Source organism: Acipenser ruthenus, chromosome 56, assembly GCF_902713425.1.
Source record: "Acipenser ruthenus chromosome 56, fAciRut3.2 maternal haplotype, whole genome shotgun sequence".
In the NCBI taxonomy this organism is placed as follows: Eukaryota; Metazoa; Chordata; class Actinopteri; order Acipenseriformes; family Acipenseridae; genus Acipenser; species Acipenser ruthenus.
The window spans coordinates 4,324,441-4,344,721 of record NC_081244.1 but is presented as its reverse complement, the minus strand read 5'-3'; the positions used below and the strand labels follow the sequence as shown (position 1 = coordinate 4,344,721).

At 42.8% G+C, this 20,281-nt stretch overlaps 6 protein-coding genes across 6 annotated transcripts; 3 read left to right on the top strand and 3 right to left on the bottom strand.

The window, feature by feature from the left end:
- Positions 1 to 1,514: 1,514 nt before the first annotated feature.
- LOC131724724 (histone H2B 3-like) lies at positions 1,515 to 1,981 on the top strand. The gene has a single exon (XM_059017375.1). It carries the CDS (start codon positions 1,545 to 1,547, stop codon positions 1,920 to 1,922), a length of 378 nt encoding a protein of 125 aa, XP_058873358.1. The 5' UTR covers positions 1,515 to 1,544; the 3' UTR covers positions 1,923 to 1,981.
- Positions 1,982 to 3,738: 1,757 nt separating this feature from the next.
- Positions 3,739 to 4,219, top strand: LOC117404354 (histone H2B 3-like). The gene has a single exon (XM_059017449.1). The coding sequence runs from the start codon at positions 3,783 to 3,785 to the stop codon at positions 4,158 to 4,160; it is 378 nt and encodes a 125-aa protein (XP_058873432.1). The 5' UTR covers positions 3,739 to 3,782; the 3' UTR covers positions 4,161 to 4,219.
- Positions 4,220 to 11,605: 7,386 nt separating this feature from the next.
- Positions 11,606 to 12,067, bottom strand: LOC117969262 (histone H2B 3-like). Its single transcript, XM_034917192.2, has one exon. It carries the CDS (start codon positions 12,017 to 12,019, stop codon positions 11,642 to 11,644), a length of 378 nt encoding a protein of 125 aa, XP_034773083.1. The 5' UTR covers positions 12,020 to 12,067; the 3' UTR covers positions 11,606 to 11,641.
- A 1,738-nt stretch (positions 12,068 to 13,805) lies between these two features.
- Positions 13,806 to 14,200, bottom strand: LOC131724720 (histone H2B 3-like). Its single transcript, XM_059017363.1, has one exon. The coding sequence runs from the start codon at positions 14,198 to 14,200 to the stop codon at positions 13,865 to 13,867; it is 336 nt and encodes a 111-aa protein (XP_058873346.1). The 3' UTR covers positions 13,806 to 13,864.
- A 2,948-nt stretch (positions 14,201 to 17,148) lies between these two features.
- Positions 17,149 to 17,866, bottom strand: LOC131724727 (histone H1-like). The gene has a single exon (XM_059017397.1). It carries the CDS (start codon positions 17,806 to 17,808, stop codon positions 17,209 to 17,211), a length of 600 nt encoding a protein of 199 aa, XP_058873380.1. The 5' UTR covers positions 17,809 to 17,866; the 3' UTR covers positions 17,149 to 17,208.
- A 1,376-nt stretch (positions 17,867 to 19,242) lies between these two features.
- LOC131724728 (histone H2B 3-like) lies at positions 19,243 to 19,721 on the top strand. The gene has a single exon (XM_059017398.1). The coding sequence runs from the start codon at positions 19,285 to 19,287 to the stop codon at positions 19,660 to 19,662; it is 378 nt and encodes a 125-aa protein (XP_058873381.1). The 5' UTR covers positions 19,243 to 19,284; the 3' UTR covers positions 19,663 to 19,721.
- The last annotated feature ends 560 nt before the right edge of the window (positions 19,722 to 20,281 follow it).

Sequence of the window (20,281 nt, the reverse complement as noted above, 5' to 3'; positions counted from 1 at the left end):
TCCCGGGCGGCGTTCCCGGCCAGCTCCAGGATTTCAGCAGTCAGGTACTCGAGCACAGCGGCCAGATAGACCGGGGCTCCAGCGCCGACACGCTGGGCATAGTTTCCCTTCCGCAGCAGCCTGTGAACACGGCCGACTGGGAACTGCAGTCCTGCCCTGGAGGACCGAGTCTTGGCCTTAGCACGGGCTTTACCGCCAGTCTTTCCTCTTCCAGACATCTTCACTGTAGTTCAGAATACTACAACAATAAATGCGAGTCTGCTCTCCTGCTCTTTTATACACGCTGGCTCATTCTTAGAATGTTAAAAATCGTCACAGCGGAGGAGGGCGGGCAGTATTTCATTTGCGTGCCTCTGATTGGTTGTATCATTCCCTGCCCGCTGTTTCTAGTTTGGCGCTGTTCTGCTGCGGATTGTCTTTTGTTTCCTCTTGGCGCTCATTTTTGAATTGTAACCCAGTTGGAACACAATGTAACAGTTTAGAACTGTTTAAAACCTGCCACAGTCATGTCCGATTTCAGTTATAAGTTCTGTGCGCTTCAATTAAGCAGAAAGCCGATATTGTTGATGGTCCCTTTTGTTTACATGGTGTAAAGGTAGTTGCAGCTGCAGCTATACCAGCTGACCCTTGGATTTAAGGGTGCGTTCAGGGAGATCATTCTGCGCTGATTCTGTGCAGAATCTGACCAGTTCATAGAAGATCATTCGCTAAATTGGTCAGAATCTGCGCAGAATGACCTCCGTGAACGCACCCTAAATCTTCTTGCTATAAAACCACTCTGTCAGCCAAATACGAGTATTTAATGCAAACAAATTGAAATACGTATGTTAATTTAAAAACCAAAATTCTTTACAACAGATGTATAAGTTAATCATAACTCTTTCTAATATGACAGAACGTTAAATTAATTAATAGGGCATACAATAGACTGCATTTTTCTTTTGTTATTTTCTATTATGATCATCAATCATAGTGGTTATCTTTAGCTTACTACCCTCTTATAAAGGCTGGGAAGGTAACGTTCCATTTCTAAATGCCGGGAGCTGTAGATTCCTGTTTTTCGTATTAATGTTTCTAATGTATGAACGTGACCCTTTGTGTTAAGAGTATGATACAATACACCAGAATCCGCAGTCAAGCTGCTATGAAACAATCGCATTGGTAGAAGAAGCAAGAAGTCAATAATCATGCAAAAAATTATTTTGTGTTTCTACATATAACTTGTTATTAATGAATATTGAGTTATTGATGCATTTAACATGAAAAACATAAGACCTAAACTAACCGTTGTAGAAAAAGGCGCTGAATTCAAACTTGAACTCAAAAGAAAAAAAACTAAGCTCGCGGCAAAGTTACCACCCCCTCAATGCGTTCCCATAGCGCAGCCAATCACATCAAACTACTCCGTGACGTTGCTTGGTTCGCAGTTGAACATTCTCAATCTAAAGGATTGTTTGGTCATAATTTGCATACAGGCTGTATAAATAGCGGGGCTCTGGGGCTGGTTGCTCATTCATCTTTGAAGAAGCATTAGAGAAGGAAACATGCCAGAACCAAAAGCTGCACCCGCGCCGAAGAAAGGCTCCAAGAAGGCTGTTGCCAAGACCCAGCCTAAGGGAGGAAAGAAGCGCAGAAAGACCAGGAAGGAGAGCTACGCCATCTACGTGTACAAAGTGCTGAAGCAGGTCCACCCCGACACCGGCATCTCTTCCAAGGCGATGGGCATCATGAACTCGTTCGTCAACGACATTTTCGAGCGCATCGCTGGCGAGTCGTCCCGCCTGGCTCACTACAACAAGCGCTCCACCATCACTTCCCGGGAGATCCAGACAGCCGTGCGCCTCCTGCTGCCCGGAGAGCTGGCCAAGCACGCCGTGTCTGAGGGCACCAAGGCCGTCACCAAGTACACCAGCTCCAAGTAAACCGAGACCGTCCCTGCTCCGTCTTTACAACACAAAGGCTCTTCTAAGAGCCACCCAAATACCAGAGAAGGAGGTTTAATTCCTATTTTTATCGTGCTTTTATATATTAAAATAATAATTGTACTGGTGATAAGGACGTTTTCCTCCTTATTTAACTTGAAAGGAAAAGCTACATTGAACAACAACTTACGTTCTTCAGAAATGGAATACATCGATCATTTAAGGGTTACCTATAAAACCTGCTGGAGATCGTGTCTCTGCAGGACCAGGTTTGTCCACCTCTGGGTTAGTGTGTAGCGGGCACGTCTTCTGTGCATCCTGCTTACTTAGAGGTACAGGAGGTCATAATATAAGCACACCCAAACCAGAAGAAACCACAATAATAAAAAAATGTAATGAATAGATTTTAACAGTGCAAAAATTAAAACAATAATCATTTCAATCGGAATCGAAATTAGGCGGATAAAATGCTCTCTAGAGACAGACGTGTGAGCTCATTGAGGGCGTGTCTGGGGTAAAGGCGCTCATTCTAGGACTGTGAATTTCAACCAGGTCCGCTTTGTTTTCATAACACTGCGACTCGCTGGAAAACTTTTATTTCAATTTGATATTTTGTCGTTGTAATTTGAAGATGTCTGGTCGTGGTAAGGGAGGTAAAGGACTCGGAAAAGGGGGCGCTAAGCGTCATCGCAAAGTGCTCCGCGATAATATCCAGGGCATCACCAAGCCCGCTATCCGCCGCCTGGCTCGCCGCGGAGGAGTGAAGCGAATCTCCGGGCTGATCTATGAAGAGACCCGCGGGGTGCTGAAGGTGTTCCTGGAGAATGTGATCCGGGATGCCGTCACCTACACTGAGCACGCCAAGAGAAAGACCGTCACCGCTATGGATGTGGTGTACGCTCTGAAGCGCCAGGGTCGCACTCTGTACGGATTCGGGGGTTAAAGATTTGGACACAAGGACACGAACACAAAGGCTCTTTTAAGAGCCGCCCACCTTTACATTTAACGAGCTTTCAATTCTGAAACAAACTGCATTGAGGACACCAGCACAATGTTTGCTTAAAAGTTTTAAAGCAAGTTTGTATTAATGTTTTGCATTATTGTCTAAATATTTATTTAAATAGTTAAGACATATTTCTTTCCGCGTATCTAAAATTGGATCTTTTTCTGAAAAAAAAGTTAAAGCATTTAATTGGATAAGTCTATTGAATAAAAATATATATATAAAAAGTGAACCTTTGTGTTGACACAATGATAAAATACGAGCTCCGTTTTACCCGATTCCTGCTTGCAGGATGAAAGCGCGATAAGCCTTTTTGTTTTGAAAATGTTGCCCAATTTTGTAAAATAAATTAAAAGCAGGAAAGTATCACTTTTCAAGCTGCTATGATAAAATCAGTTCTCTTTGGTAGAAGTAAGAAGCATCAACATTGATACGGTTTCAACATTTAACTTGTTTAGACCACAAAATAAGTGACTTGGGTTTCAAAATGTATTTATATTTGTATATTTAAGACGCATTGGGTGTGGATTTCAGTATTGCTGTGTACTGAAATTTTATGTAATTAAATAAACGAAAAACAAAAGACCTAAACTAACCGTTCTAGAAAAAAGGCGCCGAATTCAAACTTGAACTCAAAAGAATAAAAAACTGAGCTCGCGGCAAAGTCACCACCCCCTCAGTGCGTTCCCATAGCGCAGCCAATCACATTAAACTACTCCGTGACGTTGCTTGGTTCACAGTTGAACATTCTCAATCTAAAGGATTGTTTGGTAATAATTTGCATACAGGCTGTATAAATAGCGGGGCTCTGGGGCTGGTTGTTCATTCAGCTTTGAAGAAGCATCAGAGAAGGAAACATGCCAGAACCGAAAGCTGCACCCGCGCCGAAGAAAGGCTCCAAGAAGGCTGTTGCCAAGAGCCAGCCTAAGGGAGGAAAGAAGCGCAGAAAGACCAGGAAGGAGAGCTACGCCATCTACGTGTACAAAGTGCTGAAGCAGGTCCACCCCGACACCGGCATCTCTTCCAAGGCGATGGGCATCATGAACTCGTTCGTCAACGACATTTTCGAGCGCATCGCCGGCGAGTCGTCCCGCCTGGCTCACTACAACAAGCGCTCCACCATCACTTCCCGGGAGATCCAGACAGCCGTGCGCCTCCTGCTGCCCGGAGAGCTGGCCAAGCACGCCGTGTCTGAGGGCACCAAGGCCGTCACCAAGTACACCAGCTCCAAGTAAACCGAGACCGTCCCTGCTCCGTCTTTACAACACAAAGGCTCTTCTAAGAGCCACCCAAATACCGCAAAAAGAGTACAATTCTCATTTCAGTTATCTGCAGATTTTGAAATAAACGTGTTGAAGGTACGTGTTGTTTTTTTCTTTTTTTTATCTTATTTCGGTATAGAATTAATTTTAGATTTATTAATTTTACAAATTCATCGGATTTTACGAGTTATATTTTTCCTGCACAGTCGGGAACAAATTAATTTGTATGTTAGGACAACCGCAACTATTACAAAAAAACATTATCTTGCATGTATGCGTTTTAATAAACTTTTATTGAAAAAATGACTAGTTAATTCATTTATTTTATGTATATCATTACTGCTTTTTAGAAGTTTATAAAAAAACAAACACAGTCCAGGTCGTGTTCTGAGCTGGTATTTACTTCTTTGAATGAACTTAAACTGTTTGTCAAATGGAGATGAACTTTGCATCGAGTCACACAAGGGATATTGAGGGCGTTGTGCTTTTTTCTTTCTCCACTAGATGTCACTCTTCTCATTTATAACGTCTTTATCTCTGGTTCATACTATTATTTATTTCTTAGCAGACGCCCTTATCCAGGGCGACTTCCAATCGTAAGTAAATACATTAAGTGTTACAATACAAGTAATACAATAAGAGCAAAAAATACAATAACTTTTGTTCAAGCAAAGTATAAGTGTGACAAGCCACAATTCAATAATACAGCAGATAATAGTGATAGTTACTAGAGAAACTGATGCCAGTCTAACAGTTTTGAATTGAATCACATTTGCCAATGCTATACGATTATGAAAATTGTCTACAATTCTCTTAACACAATTCCTTTGTTAATATTACTGTCCAAGTACTTCCTCATCAACATGCATACAACATCGGCTTAAATAGCTTTGAGTTAAATATTTCTGGGGCCATGTCTCAAGAAATTCCACATTAGTACATTGAATATACATACTTTAATGACTATAGGTCATTGTAAGACAAATAAAGTGAGAAATACAGAAATTATGAATGTATTTGTGAATTATAGGTTAAAACATTACTGCATAGTCCCTGTTACTTTTTTTTACTGGAGCAATCTAGGTGAAGTACCTTACTCAAGGGTACAGCAGCAGTGTCCCCCACCTGGGATTGAACCCACGACCCTCCGATCAAGAGTCCTAACCACTACTCCACACTGCTGCTCCGCACTGTTGATACTGAGCACACGGCACTTGAGGCCAAAATAAACAGACAAACAAAACAGATTAACACTAAACAAACAGTGGACAAACAGACAAACGAACACGGTGAGTCCGAACAAACACACAAGTATGGTGCTGGTCCTACCAGCAAAAAATAGCAATTCTATGCTTTAATTTAATTTATTTTTCATTTTCTCCTCCACACCCGTTCTCCACTCCCTGAACACACAACCCGAGTGAGTGAAACGTGCATCTATATATACTGTTGTGAAGGGATTCAATTACCAATTAATTATTCTCTTGTATCCCAGTACGTGAACTAATTTGTGCAACCCCGTGCTCGCATACTATTTAATATTTTAAATGCACGGGAAGTGATTGTGCAATCCCCGTGCCTAAATACAACTATATATTTTAAATCACTTGTGCTACACACACCCATTTATATCCCGTGCAGCAATATCTAAACACCAACATTAACACACCACACGCAACATATAACACACAAATGCACACAGGGCATTGCCACAGCATGTTATATTGGTGAATGGTACAACTGTTCCGGCTCTGGGTGTAGAACTTTGAACTGGTGGGTCTAGTATTTAAATAGTCAACATAAAAGAAATCCAGGGTCCTATTGCACTTTATCCATTAGGTGGAGTAGTCAGTATTATTTGGTACACGGTAAGGCGCAGCCTAACACACGACATGACATACCAATTAGAAAAAAACTAAGCATTTTCTTGGGTGCATCTTTTAAAGTCGTCGTTTTAACAAGCCACACAGCAGTGGTTGGGCCAAACGTAAACATTTCAAACACCAAACATATCATTCAATCATTCACCAGCCTCAGCTCATTGATAATATGAGGAGAATGCCGGGCAGACAGGTCTTGCAACAGCTGCGAAGTTTGCTAGTCTCGCTGCCAGTGCCCCCGCGCTGTATGCATTTTCTTGGGTGCACCTTTTATTACAACCAAAACTCATTATATATCTGTCACAGATATGGAGATGGCCAGGGACGCCACATCGTCCTGCTCCTCCTCAATCAGCTGAGACTGCGGGAGAGCAGGGACCAGTGCTGGAGCTGAGGGTGTGCAAGGGGAGCTGTCAAATTGACAAGACGCTCCAACGACGACTGCTGATTTGCAACCATGTTTGCTAGTTTTGTCATTCGTGCCCAAGGCGACAGCTCCGGAGATGTGTTAGCCGTCTAGTGAATTTACAAAACAAAAGACAATTACTAACAGTGCTACAAACAAACAAAACACTCACAAACACTTTTATGCGCAATACAATATAAAAGGGAAACTCTCCCGGTCCTTTCAGTGCCTTGTCGTTTCTGAACTTAGCGAAGGAAAAGATTTACGATCCTCTGACCCCTTTATGCTGTCACGCATGACCCCTTGGTAAACGAGTGCAGCTGTCTCTACAATCTGCAGCTGCTATGTCGTTTACCTTCCAGGTCAATATGTTCCTGCAACAGAGTCTCATCATCTTCCAGACTGACTGACTTCCCGGCCCTGGGAAAGAACTCTCAGGCCAGCTCGTCCAAAGACTTCCCCTTTCGCTGCTTAGAGTCCTCACAGGTCGGGAGGGAGATTTACAACCAAAACTCATTATATTTCTGTCACAGACATACAGACAGACAACCTGCATATACCTCCCACATCATTGATCAATATGTTGTGCTGAGCTGAGCAGATATAACACCAACACGGTCTGCTCTGTAGAAGTGGAGCCATGCAGTGTCACATCTGAACACTTCTTTGATTCTCTAATAGAATAAGGGGAGGTTAACAGAGGACAAATAGATAGGTATTAACTCCTAGAGTGCGTTGTTTGTGTACTGGATTACAGATTTTCACATACCCAGACAACAATTACACCAAGAATAACCCCAGAGACCCGGTTTATTCAACGTTTAATGAATCACAATATTATTAGTACTCTTTCGGTTTGTTAACGCTTAACTGGTTCGAGCAATCGCAGATCCAAGTGAAACTAAGCTTATAGACAATCCAGGCAGTCTCACATACAGGACATCTCTTGTGTTATCTGGACAGAGTTGTATGTTGTTTGTTTTAACTGATGATGGCTGTCTGTGGTTGCTTGTGTTGCCTTGCCCCTTCTACTACTTGTAGGTGTGGTGGGAGGAAATGCAGAGTTAGGGTTAAAACCCTAACAACATCGCATTTCCCTACTTTTGTCGTTTTAATATCAACACTAACCGATGCATTATTTTTTTTTATTTGCAAAGAATATATATATATTCATTTTATTTTTATTGTTCTATTACTTATTTAAATTAATTGAAGCTATTTAAACAAGTATTCAATTCGACTAACATTTCTCTGAGTCTAACACTGCAAGTAATATATATCATGTTCCTTTTGTTTAAAAAACGGTCGCCAGCGCTGAAGACTGTATGGTTGAAATTTTTTAAAATGTATTACAATACGGATCGAATCAGGGATCTTTCTATCTTCAGTCTGACGCTCTCCCAACTGAGCTATTTCGACCTGCCGAGCTCTTTCGGTGAGATTTGATTCTGCAAACAACTGTTGATGACAAGACTTCAAGCTAAGTAATTATTATTTGTTTATTTAGCAGACGCCTTTATCCAAGACGACTTACAGAGACTAGGGTGTGTGAACTATGCATCAGCTGCAGAGTCACTTACAACTACGTCTCACCTGAAAGACGGAGCACAAGGAGGTTAAGTGACTTGCTCAGGGTCACACAATGAGTCAGTGGCTGAGGTGGGATTTGAACCGGGGACCTCCTGGTTACAAGTCCTTTTCTTTAACCACTGGACCACACAGGCACAAGTAATCCTAGCTACTCATTGGTAGGATCAGTTTCACTCTGAAACTGCACAAGATGACATCTTTACACTAAGAGACACGTGATGCACTAACGTATAGCATTGGCAACTGTGATTCAGCAATTTAGAAAAAACTGAGACAGGTACTTGGATGAGTTTCTTTATTTAGAGATGACAGAACAGTGACATCTAGTGGAGAAAGGAAAAAGCACAATGGCACAAATATCCCTTCTGTGTGCCTCAATGCAAAGTTCATCTCCATTTGAAATACAGTTTAAGTGCTTGCAAACCAGTAAATAGCAGCTCTGAACAGAAGATGAGACTCTGTTGCAGGAACATATTGACCTGGAAGGGAAACGACATAGCAGCTGCAGATTGTAGAGACAGCTGCACTCGTTTACCAAGGGGTCATGCGTGACAGCATAAAGGGAACAGAGGATCGTAAATCTTTTTCTTCGCTTGGTTCAGAAACGACAAGGCACTGAAAGGACCGGGAGAGTTTCCCATTTATATTGTATTGCGCATAAAAGTGTTTGTGAGTGTTTTGTTTGTTTGTAGCACTGTTAGTAATTGTCTTTTGTTTTGTAAATTCACTAGACGGCTAACACCACTCCGGAGCTGTCGCCTTGGGCACAAATGACAAAGCTAGCAAACATGGTTGCAAATCAGCAGTCGTCGTTGGAGCGTCTTGTCAATTTGACAGCTCCCCCTGCACTCCCTCAGCTCCAGCACTGGTCCCTGCTCTTCAGCAGGCTCAGCTCATTGAGGAGGAGCAGGACGATGTGGCATCCCTGGCCATCTCCATGGAGTAATGCAAATTCAAAGGGGGAACGGAGGACCCCTCCTTTTTAGAGGGCTCCCCGTCTGAGACCTTTATGGCTCCAAGCGGTCCACTGGTGGACGAGGTAGCAGCCCTTGTGAGCAGAGCTGTTGCCCGGGTCTAGATCCCTTGGACTGAGGAGACCCAGGTCCACCGATCAGTTTTTGAAACCTCAGTGTCAACTATACAGCGCTGCAAGCCCCTCCCGGTCCTCCCGGATTTTGTGGAGGAGTTGCAGTCTTTATGGGGCAGCCCAGCATCAGCGCCCACTTGCTCCAGATGGGTGGAAGCATTGTATGCCCTCCAGGGCATGGAGAAGCTGTTGCTCCAGCATTTCCCGCCCACTGATTCCACGGTGGCTGATTTAGTGCAGACATTTTAGCGCTGTCCTGTGACTTCTCCTGCCCAAATAAACAGTGTAGGGTCACTGAGATGCACTTAAAAAAGGCATACAGCGCGGGGGCACTGGCAGCGAGACTAGCAAACACCGCTGGTCTTCTGACTGTGTACCAATCACCGATGCTGCAGGACCTGTCTGCCCAGCCTTCTCCTCATATTATCAATGAGCTGAGGCTGGTGAATGATTGAATGATACGTTTGGTGTTTGAAATGTTTATGTTTGGCCCAACCACTGCTGTGTGGCTTGTTAAAACGACGACTTTAAAAGGTGCACCCAAGAAAATGCTTATTTTTTTTCTAATAGGTATGTCATGTCGTGTGTTAGGCTGCGCCTTACCGTGTACCAAATAATACTGACTACTCCACCTAGTGGATAAAGTGCAATAGGACCCTGGATTTCTTTTATGTTGACTATTTAAATACTAGACCCACCAGTTCAAAGTTCTACACCCAGAGCCGGAACAGTTGTACCATTCACCAATATAACATGCTATGGCAATGTGCCCCGCCCCTGTATGCATTTGTGTGTTATATGTTGCATGTGGTGTGTTAATGTTGGTGTTTAGATATTGCTGCATGGGATATAAATGGGTGTGTGTAGCACAAGTGATTTAAAATATATAGTTGTATTTAGGCACGGGGATTGCACAATCACTTCCTGTGCATTTAAAATATTAAATTGTATGTGAGCACGGGGTTGCACAAATTACTTCACGTACTGGGATACAAGAGAATAATTAATTGGTAATTGAATCCCGGCACAACAGTATATATAGATGCACGTTTCACTCACTCGGGGTTGTGTTCAGCGAGTGGAGAACGGGTGTGGAGGAGAAAATAAAAAATAAATTAAATTAAAGCATAGAATTGCTATTTTGTGCTGGTAGGACCAGCACCATACTTGTGTGTTTGCTGGGACTCACCGTGTACGTTTGTCTGTTTGTTTAGTGTTAATCTGTTTTGTTTGTCTGTTTATTTTGGCCTCAAGTGCCGTGTGCTCATTATCAACAGTGCGGAGCAGCAGTGTGGAGTAGTTGTTAGGACTCTTGATCGGAGGGTCGTGGGTTCAATCCCAGGTGGGGGACACTGCTGCTGTACCCTTGAGTAAGGTACTTCACCTAGATTGTTCCAGTAAAAATAAAGTAACAGGGTATATGCAGTAATTTTTTAACTTATAATTCACAAATACATTCATAATTTCTGTATTTCTCACTTTATTTGTCTTACAATGACCTATAGTCATTAAAGTATGTATATTCAATGTACTAATGTGGAATTTCTTGAGACATGGCCCCAGAAATATTTAACTCAAAGCTATTTAAGCCGATGTTGTATGCATGTTGATGAGGAAGTACTTGGACAGTAATATTAACAAAGGAATTGTGTTAAGAGAATTGTAGACAATTTTCATAATCGTATAGCATTGGCAAATGTGATTCAATTCAAAACTGTAAGACTGGCATCAGTTTCTCTAGTAACTATCACTATTATCTGCTGTATTATTGAATTGTGGCTTGTCACACTTATACTTTGCTTGAACAAAAGTTATTGTATTTTTTGCTCTTATTGTATTACTTGTATTGTAACACTTAATGTATTTACTTACGATTGGAAGTCGCCCTGGATAAGGGCGTCTGCTAAGAAATAAATAATAGTATGAAGCAGAGATAAAGACGTTATAAATGAGAAGAGTGACATCTAGTGGAGAAAGAAAAAAGCACAACGCCCTCAATATCCCTTGTGTGACTCGATGCAAAGTTCATCTCCATTTGACAAACAGTTTAAGTTCTTTCAAAGAAGTAAATACCAGCTCAGAACACGACCTGGACTGTGTTTGTTTTTTTATAAACTTCTAAAAAGCAGTAAAGATATACATAAAATAAATGAATTAACTAGTCATTTTTTCAATAAAAGTTTATTAAAACGCATACATGCAAGATAATGTTTTTTGTAATAGTTGCGGTTGTCCTAACATACAAATTAATTTGTTCCCGACTGTGCAGGAAAAATATAACTCGTAAAATCCGATGAATTTGTAAAATTAATAAATCTAAAATTAATTCTATACCGAAATAAGATAAAAAAAAGAAAAAAACACTTACCTTCAACACGTTTATTTCAAAATCTGCAGATAACTGAAATGAGAATTGTACTCTTTTTGCGGTATTTGGGTGGCTCTTAGAAGAGCCTTTGTGTTGTAAAGACGGAGCAGGGACGGTCTCGCTTTACTTGGAGCTGGTGTACTTGGTGACGGCCTTGGTGCCCTCAGACACGGCGTGCTTGGCCAGCTCTCCGGGCAGCAGGAGGCGCACGGCTGTCTGGATCTCCCGGGAAGTGATGGTGGAGCGCTTGTTGTAGTGAGCCAGGCGGGACGACTCGCCGGCGATGCGCTCGAAAATGTCGTTGACGAACGAGTTCATGATGCCCATCGCCTTGGAAGAGATGCCGGTGTCGGGGTGGACCTGCTTCAGCACTTTGTACACGTAGATGGCGTAACTCTCCTTCCTGGTCTTTCTGCGCTTCTTTCCTCCCTTAGGCTGGGTCTTGGCAACAGCCTTCTTGGAGCCTTTCTTCGGCGCGGGTGCAGCTTTCGGTTCTGGCATGTTTCTTTCTCTGATGCTTCTTCAAAGATGAATGAGCAACCAGCCCCAGAGCCCCGCTATTTATACAGCATGTATGCAAATTATTACCAAACAATCCTTTAGAGTGAGAATGTTCAACTGTGAACCAAGCAACGTCACGGAGTAGTTTGATGTGATTGGCTGCGCTATGGGAACGCACTGAGGGGGTGGTGACTTTGCCGCGAGCTCAGTTTTTTTTCTTTTGAGTTCAAGTTTGAATTCGGCGCCTTTTTTCTAGAACGGTTAGTTTAGATCTTTTATTTTTCGTTTATTTAATTACATAAAATTTCAGTACACAGCAATACTGAAATCCACACCCAATGCGTCTTAAATACACAAATATAAATACATTTTGAAATCCAAGTCACTTATTTTGTGGTCTAAACAAGTTAAATGTTGAAACCGTATCAATGTTGATGCTTTTTACTTCTACAAAAGAGAACTGATTTTATCATAGCAGCATGAAAGGTGATACTTTCCTGCTTTTAATTTATTTTACAAAATTGGGCAACATTTTCAAAACAAAAAGGCTTATCGCGCTTTCATCCTGCAAGCAGGAATCGGGTAAAACGGAGCTCGTATTTTATCATTGTGTCAACACAAAGGTTCACTTTATATATATATTTTATTCAATAGACTTATCCAATTAAATACTTTAACTTTTTTTTCAGAAAAAGATCCAATGTTAGATACGCGGCGTGAAATATGTCTTAACTATTTAAATAAATATTTAGACAATAATGCAAAACATTAATACAAACTTGCTTTAAAACTTTTAAGCAAACATAAATGTAGTTTGTTTCAGAATTGAAAGCTCGTTAAATGTAAAGGTGGGCGGCTCTTAAAAGAGCCTTTGTGTTCGTGTCCTTGTGTCCAAATCTCTACCCTCCGAATCCGTACAGAGTGCGACCCTGGCGCTTCAGAGCGTACACCACATCCATAGCGGTGACGGTCTTTCTCTTGGCGTGCTCAGTGTAGGTGACGGCATCCCGGATCACATTCTCCAGGAACACCTTCAACACCCCGCGGGTCTCTTCATAGATCAGCCCGGAGATTCGCTTCACTCCTCCGCGGCGAGCCAGGCGGCGGATAGCGGGCTTGGTGATGCCCTGGATATTATCACGGAGCACTTTGCGATGACGCTTAGCGCCCCCTTTTCCGAGTCCTTTACCTCCCTTGCCACGACCAGACATCTTCAAATTACAGCGACAAAATATCAAGTTAAAAAAAAAAATACCCAGCGAGTCGCACTGTTATGAACACAAAGCGGACCTAGTTGAAATTCACAGTCCTAGAAAGAGCGCCTTTACCCCAGACACGCCCTCAATGAGCTCACACGTCTGTCTCTGGAGAGCATTTTATCCGCCTAATTTCGATTCGGATTGAAATGATTATTGTTTTAATTTTTGCACTGTTAAAATCTATTCATTACTTTTTTTTATTATTGTGGTTTCTTCTGGTTTGGGTGTGCTTATATTATAACCTCCTGTACCTCTAAGTAAACAGGATGCACAGAAGACGTGCCCGCTGGACACTCTAACCCAGGGGTGGACAAACCTGGTCCTGCAGAGACACGATCTCCAGCAGGTTTTATAGGTAACCCTTATATGATCGATGTATTCCATTTCTGAAGAACGTAAGTTGTTGTTCAATGTAGCTTTTCCTTTCAAGTTAAATAAGGAGGAAAAACGTCCTTACCACCAGTACAAATATTATTTTAATATATAAAAGCACGATAAAAATAGGAATTAAATCTCCTTCTCTGGTATTTGGGTGGCTCTTAGAAGAGCCTTTGTGTTGTAAAGACGGAGCAGGGACGGTCTCGGTTTACTTGGAGCTGGTGTACTTGGTGACGGCCTTGGTGCCCTCAGACACGGCGTGCTTGGCCAGCTCTCCGGGCAGCAGGAGGCGCACGGCTGTCTGGATCTCCCGGGAAGTGATGGTGGAGCGCTTGTTGTAGTGAGCCAGGCGGGACGACTCGCCGGCGATGCGCTCGAAAATGTCGTTGACGAACGAGTTCATGATGCCCATCGCCTTGGAAGAGATGCCGGTGTCGGGGTGGACCTGCTTCAGCACTTTGTACACGTAGATGGCGTAGCTCTCCTTCCTGGTCTTTCTGCGCTTCTTTCCTCCCTTAGGCTGGGTCCTGATTAACTTATACATCTATTGTAAAGGATTTTGGTTTTTAAATTAACATATACGTATTTCAATTTGTTTGCATTAATTAAGTACTAGTATTTGGCTGACAGAGTGGTTTTATAGCAAGAAGATTTAGGGTGCGTTCACGGAGGTCATTCTGCGCAGATTCTGACCAATTTAGCGAATGATCTCCTATGAACTGGTCAGATTCTGCACAGAATCAGCGCAGAATGATCTCCCTGAACGCACCCTTTAATCCAAGGGTCAGCTGGTATGGCTGCAGCTGCAACTACCTTTACACCATGTAAACAAAAGGGACCATCAACAACATCGGCTTTCTGCTTAATTGAAGCGCACAGAACTTATAACTAAAATCAGACATGACGGCGGACAGTGTGGTTTTAAACAGTTCTAAACTGTTACATTGTGTTCCAACTGGGTTACAATTCAAAAATGAGCGCCAAGAGGAAACAAAAGACAATCCGCAGCAGAACAGCGCCAAACTAGAAACAGCGGGCAGGGAATGATACAACCAATCAGAGGCACGCAAATGAAATACTGCCCGCCCTCCTCCGCTGTGACGATTTTTAACATTCTAAGAATGAGCCAGCGTGTATAAAAGAGCAAGAGAGCAGACTCGCATTTATTGTTGTAGTATTCTGAACTACAGTGAAGATGTCTGGAAGAGGAAAGACTGGCGGTAAAGCCCGTGCTAAGGCAAAGACTCGCTCCTCCAGGGCAGGACTGCAGTTCCCAGTCGGCCGTGTTCACAGGCTGCTGCGGAAGGGAAACTATGCCCAGCGTGTCGGCGCTGGAGCCCCGGTCTATCTGGCCGCTGTGCTCGAGTACCTGACTGCTGAAATCCTGGAGCTGGCTGGGAACGCCGCCCGGGACAACAAGAAAACCAGAATCATCCCGCGTCACCTGCAGCTCGCTGTCCGCAACGACGAGGAGCTCAACAAGCTGATGGGAGGCGTCACCATCGCTCAGGGCGGAGTGCTGCCCAACATCCAGGCCGTGCTGCTGCCCAAGAAAACCGAGAAGCCAGCCAAGAAGTAAATCATTCGGACGCCCCTTCTAACATCTATAAAACCCAAAAGGCTCTTCTAAGAGCCACCCACTTTTTCAGTAAGAGCGCATTGAATCTGTTTATGCTTAATACCAACTTCACAGTCAGAAATAACCAAGTAGTTCAATTTGAAATACTAAAAAGTAACAATTGTAAGTACTGATATCACAAGCCTACAGTAGGTGCCACACTGGCGGGTGATCACAATCCTCACATGAATGAAACGCGAACTGCTGAAAGACGATATTGCGTTTCATTTAAACTTCCCACGAAGTTCTGTATAATTTTACCCTGGCCACTTGAACAGACTTCTCTGCACGTTGTGTTTATAATGCACTGCTTCGTTTGTTGTACAGTTAAATATGTTCAGTGTTTGAAATAAATGTTTCTCACGCCTCCCCTGATATAGTTGCTGGTTGTGTTATATACCCCCCCTGTCCCGTGTTGTCTGAGCCCCGCTCTTTCTCAGTGCGTCTCTCCGGTATGAAGACTCACTGCAGCCGGGAGACACAAAACTCGACTGAGATCACCGCTGGGGCTCATAGTGTTGTCCCCAGTCACACTTTTAAAAGTATTAATGTTTTTTTTTCATTCTATTTATTCATTTTAATTGAATCTGTTTTCCCTCTTTGCCACGAAGAAGGGTGTTGTCTGTTTGTGGATGTTTTTTTCTTTACAATCCAATGAAACACAATCTGCCTCGTTTCATTGCAAATATATAAAGTATTGTTAAGTATTGTTAAATACAAAGTGAGACGTGAGCTACGGGTTCTTTATAGATATGAATCGATATTGCATTGTCTTAGATTGCTTTCTTTCAAAAACAATGACATGTATATTTCAATAGAATAGTGAGACTTAATAACAGCAGAAAATCAGAAGCGTATTAAAAGCAGCGCAAACCGGACGGGACAGTGGCCGCGTCATAGAATGCGCGCAAAATTCAAATCACCCAATCAGTTATTGAGAATCTGGAATATAACCAATGAGGAACATAAACCCGCCCTAAGTGACTCATCCTATCAGAGCAGCTCAGTAAGTCAATAAATGCTGTGGTGTCGGCTTGCTTGTGTTCTATTTTACAGAGTTTGTGATACTGTGTGTAAGAGTTTAGAAATGGCAAGAACCAAGCAGACCGCTCGTAAGTCCACCGGTGGAAAGGCGCCCAGGAAGCAGCTCGCTACCAAGGCTGCCCGAAAAAGCGCCCCCGCTACCGGCGGCGTGAAGAAACCTCACCGCTACAGGCCTGGGACTGTGGCTCTGAGGGAAATCCGCCGCTATCAGAAATCCACCGAGCTGCTGATCCGCAAGCTGCCCTTCCAGCGGCTCGTCCGAGAAATCGCTCAGGATTTCAAGACCGACCTGCGCTTCCAGAGCTCCGCTGTGATGGCGCTGCAGGAGGCTAGCGAGGCTTACCTTGTAGGGCTCTTTGAGGACACCAACCTGTGTGCCATCCACGCCAAGAGAGTCACCATCATGCCCAAAGACATCCAGCTGGCCCGCCGCATCCGAGGGGAACGCGCTTAAACTGCATATCCCCTTAAACAAAAACACAGTGAAACCCAAAGGCTCTTTTAAGAGCCACCCACTTCTCTGAAAGCGTTATATTCCAATACATATTGTTTTTAATTGTCTGATACATTTAACAATTTGAACATGTTATCTATATACAGTGGAAGTGTTTGCATCTAACATAATGGTTAAGTTTTATTTAGATGACAAGAGGCCGCATTTAGACAAACTAGAATAAGATGACATAAACCAAACTTTCATATCCCTAATTCAATCATAATTATATTTAATACAGAATCGATTGATTTACTCTAATGTAATATTAACTGCGTGCTAAAATACCACAGCAGTGCCACATTTATGATGTATAGAAGGAAAATCTCTTTTTAGAAAGATGTGTTGGCTCTGAAAAGAGCCTTTGGGTTCATTGTCGCATCGTCGCTTTAACTGTTCACTTCTTTTTAGGAGCCGCCTTCTTCGCTGCGGGTTTAGCTGCCTTGGTTGCCTTTTTAGGTTTAGGCGCTGCCTTCGCTTTCTTCGGACTCTTGACGGCCTTTTTAGGCTTGGCAGCCGCTTTCTTTGGGCTCTTGGGCGCCTTCTTTACAGTTTTCGGTTTCTTCGCTTTCTTAGGAGACTTCTTGGGTGTCGCTGCTTTCTTTGCTGAAACCTTTTTCGTCGCTTTCTTGACAACCGCTTTCTTTGCCGCTGGTTTCTTGGGAGCTGCTTTCTTCTTGGCTTCAGCTGCTTTTTTGTTGAGCTTGAAGGAGCCCGAGGCGCCGGTGCCCTTGGTCTGTAGCAGGGTCTCCTTGGTCACCAGGCTCTTGAGGGCTCTATTGACGTGGGAGTTGTTCTTCTCCACATCGTAGCCGCCGGCCTGCAGGATCTTCTTGAGCGCCGCCACGGACAGCCCGCTGCGCTCCTTGGAGGCAGACACAGCCTTGACGATGAGCTCCGACACGCTGGGACCCGATTTCTTGGCCTTTGCTGCGGTCTTCTTCTTGGGAGCTTTAGCCGGAGCAGGAGCGGCTGGTGCTGGAGCAGTTTCTGCCATCTCTAAGATTTTGTAACACGGAAATAAACTAAAACCAACGCAAAATAAAGGACGCTTCTGTCTGTCAGAGAATGTGCGCAGAAAGCCAGAGCGCGGAACTTATCGACACGATGAGAACCGTGTAGACTCAACTGACCCACAGGCAGCACACTCATTTTGAAAACGTTCAGTCTTGTGTTTTCTACCTGCACAAAATATACAATTTAATAGTGAAATACGAACAAATATACACAAACAACCGAGGGTAGGAAAAGAGCAGGTTTGCGTTTACAATATAGCTTATTCTTTAACCAGGAAATGTACTGCGTGTTTAATTGAGGTGAGAAAAATGTCATTACCTTCCAGCAAAACCAAACTGCTCGCTAGGCACTTTGCTGTATTTGTTTTATATAAAATGATAAATTCACTGTTTAAAGTAACTGTATGCTTTGTTTCACCAACGAGAAGGCTAGTCAAACACAACTTAATAGCTTTGAAGCGTGAGGTTTGTTAAACTGCACATTTAATCTCCTTTCTGTTAGGTGTGGTTAACACACTGCCGGCACATCCCATTACAATCGATTGGGAGAATTCCTTTGTTGAATTGTATTATTTCTCTTGATCCGTGACCACACTTGTTGCACAATTGAATTACCCTGGCTTCACCACAGCATTCTCTCTCTAGTTTCAATCTTGTGCTGGTGATGTATTTCATAGGAAATACGACCTGTCTAATGGTTCTGTGTTCCCGTGCATTCGCCTCTGCACACATACAACTAATACGCAGGAAAAATAAATAACCGTTATGTAGAAAACAAAGCAAAAAAAAATAACAACTTATTCTGAAGCAGTTTAATTAATCTATTCAGTTGTTTCTCGTTATCTATATACAATGGAAATGTTTTACGCATGTTTCCTATTTTCTGAATTCGAGGCGAAGTATCACCATTCAAGCAACTATGAAACAAGAGATACTCGTTGGTAGAGAGCAAGAAGTCAAAATCGATCGACATTGATACTGTGTTCCAACAGTTAACTTGTTTAATGAGTTAGGTTTTAGACTGCGCATATCGATAGATAGATAGATAGATAGATAGATAGATAGATAGATAGAAGATTATTATTATTATTCAGGGAGACTTACTATATGATTTGATATGTATTTTAAGACGGGTCGGGTGTGGATTATATATATTTATATTATTGCTGTCTGCTGAATTATTGATGTATCTAATAAATGATAAACAAAAGACCTAAACTAACCGTTGTAGAAAAGGGCGCTGAATTCAAACCTGAACTCGGAAAAAAAAAAAAAAAACTCACCACCGTCGTTTCCAACCAATCACATCGAACTACTCCGTGACGTTGCTTGGTTCACAGTTGAACATTCTCACTCTAAAGGATTGTTAGGTAATATTTTGCATACAGGCTGTATAAATAGCGGGGCTCTGGGGCTAGTTGCTCATTCATCTTTGAAGAAGCATCAGAGAAGGAAACATGCCAGAACCGAAAGCTGCACCCGCGCCGAAGAAAGGCTCCAAGAAGGCTGTTGCCAAAACCCAGCCTAAGGGAGGAAAGAAGCGCAGAAAGACCAGGAAGGAGAGCTACGCCATCTACGTGTACAAAGTGCTGAAGCAGGTCCACCCCGACACCGGCATCTCTTCCAAGGCGATGGGCATCATGAACTCGTTCGTCAACGACATTTTCGAGCGCATCGCCGGCGAGTCGTCCCGCCTGGCTCACTACAACAAGCGCTCCACCATCACTTCCCGGGAGATCCAGACAGCCGTGCGCCTCCTGCTGCCCGGAGAGCTGGCCAAGCACGCCGTGTCTGAGGGCACCAAGGCCGTCACCAAGTACACCAGCTCCAAGTAAACCGAGACCGTCCCTGCTCCGTCTTTACAACACAAAGGCTCTTCTAAGAGCCACCCAAATACTGCAAAAAGAGTACAATTCTCATTTCAATTTTTCTGCAAATTCTCAAACGGAGTAGTCGAAGGTACGGATTGTGTGTTTTGTTTTTGTGGTAGGGTGGAACATATTCATTTTAGATACATTTTATTGCATAGTTGTATTTTTCCTGTAAAATCCACCCGGATCTGTAATTGCGGTGGGAATAACTTAATCTGGATTTGTTTCGACAGAACTGGAAATATTACAAGAAACATTAACCTTGGTTTACATGTGTGTATTAGAAAAAAAAAATTATTTTAGTAAACAATTAGCTCTAGTTGCTCTTTGTCACTTATTTAATGTATAAAGAAAGAAATATAACTAGTAATTAATGTTATTTTTTTCTGTAAAATAAATGGAAACTGATGGAATGAAGGATTGTATTTTGTAAATGTGCTGGATTGTATTTTGTAAATGTGCTGTTTTGTATTAATTGGTGAAGAATCCAGCGAAGGAAGAGAAAGCAGAACTGTCTCGGTTTCTTTATTTCACAGTGATCTGTAACGAGTCATGCCATCCCCAGACCCGTAACACACACACA

Coding starts and splice junctions, on each gene's coding strand:
- LOC131724724 (XM_059017375.1), top strand. CDS start 1,545: ATGCCAGAACCAAAAGCTGCACCCGCGCCGAAGAAAGGCTCCAAGAAG.
- LOC117404354 (XM_059017449.1), top strand. CDS start 3,783: ATGCCAGAACCGAAAGCTGCACCCGCGCCGAAGAAAGGCTCCAAGAAG.
- LOC117969262 (XM_034917192.2), bottom strand. CDS start 12,019: ATGCCAGAACCGAAAGCTGCACCCGCGCCGAAGAAAGGCTCCAAGAAG.
- LOC131724720 (XM_059017363.1), bottom strand. CDS start 14,200: ATGTATAAGTTAATCAGGACCCAGCCTAAGGGAGGAAAGAAGCGCAGA.
- LOC131724727 (XM_059017397.1), bottom strand. CDS start 17,808: ATGGCAGAAACTGCTCCAGCACCAGCCGCTCCTGCTCCGGCTAAAGCT.
- LOC131724728 (XM_059017398.1), top strand. CDS start 19,285: ATGCCAGAACCGAAAGCTGCACCCGCGCCGAAGAAAGGCTCCAAGAAG.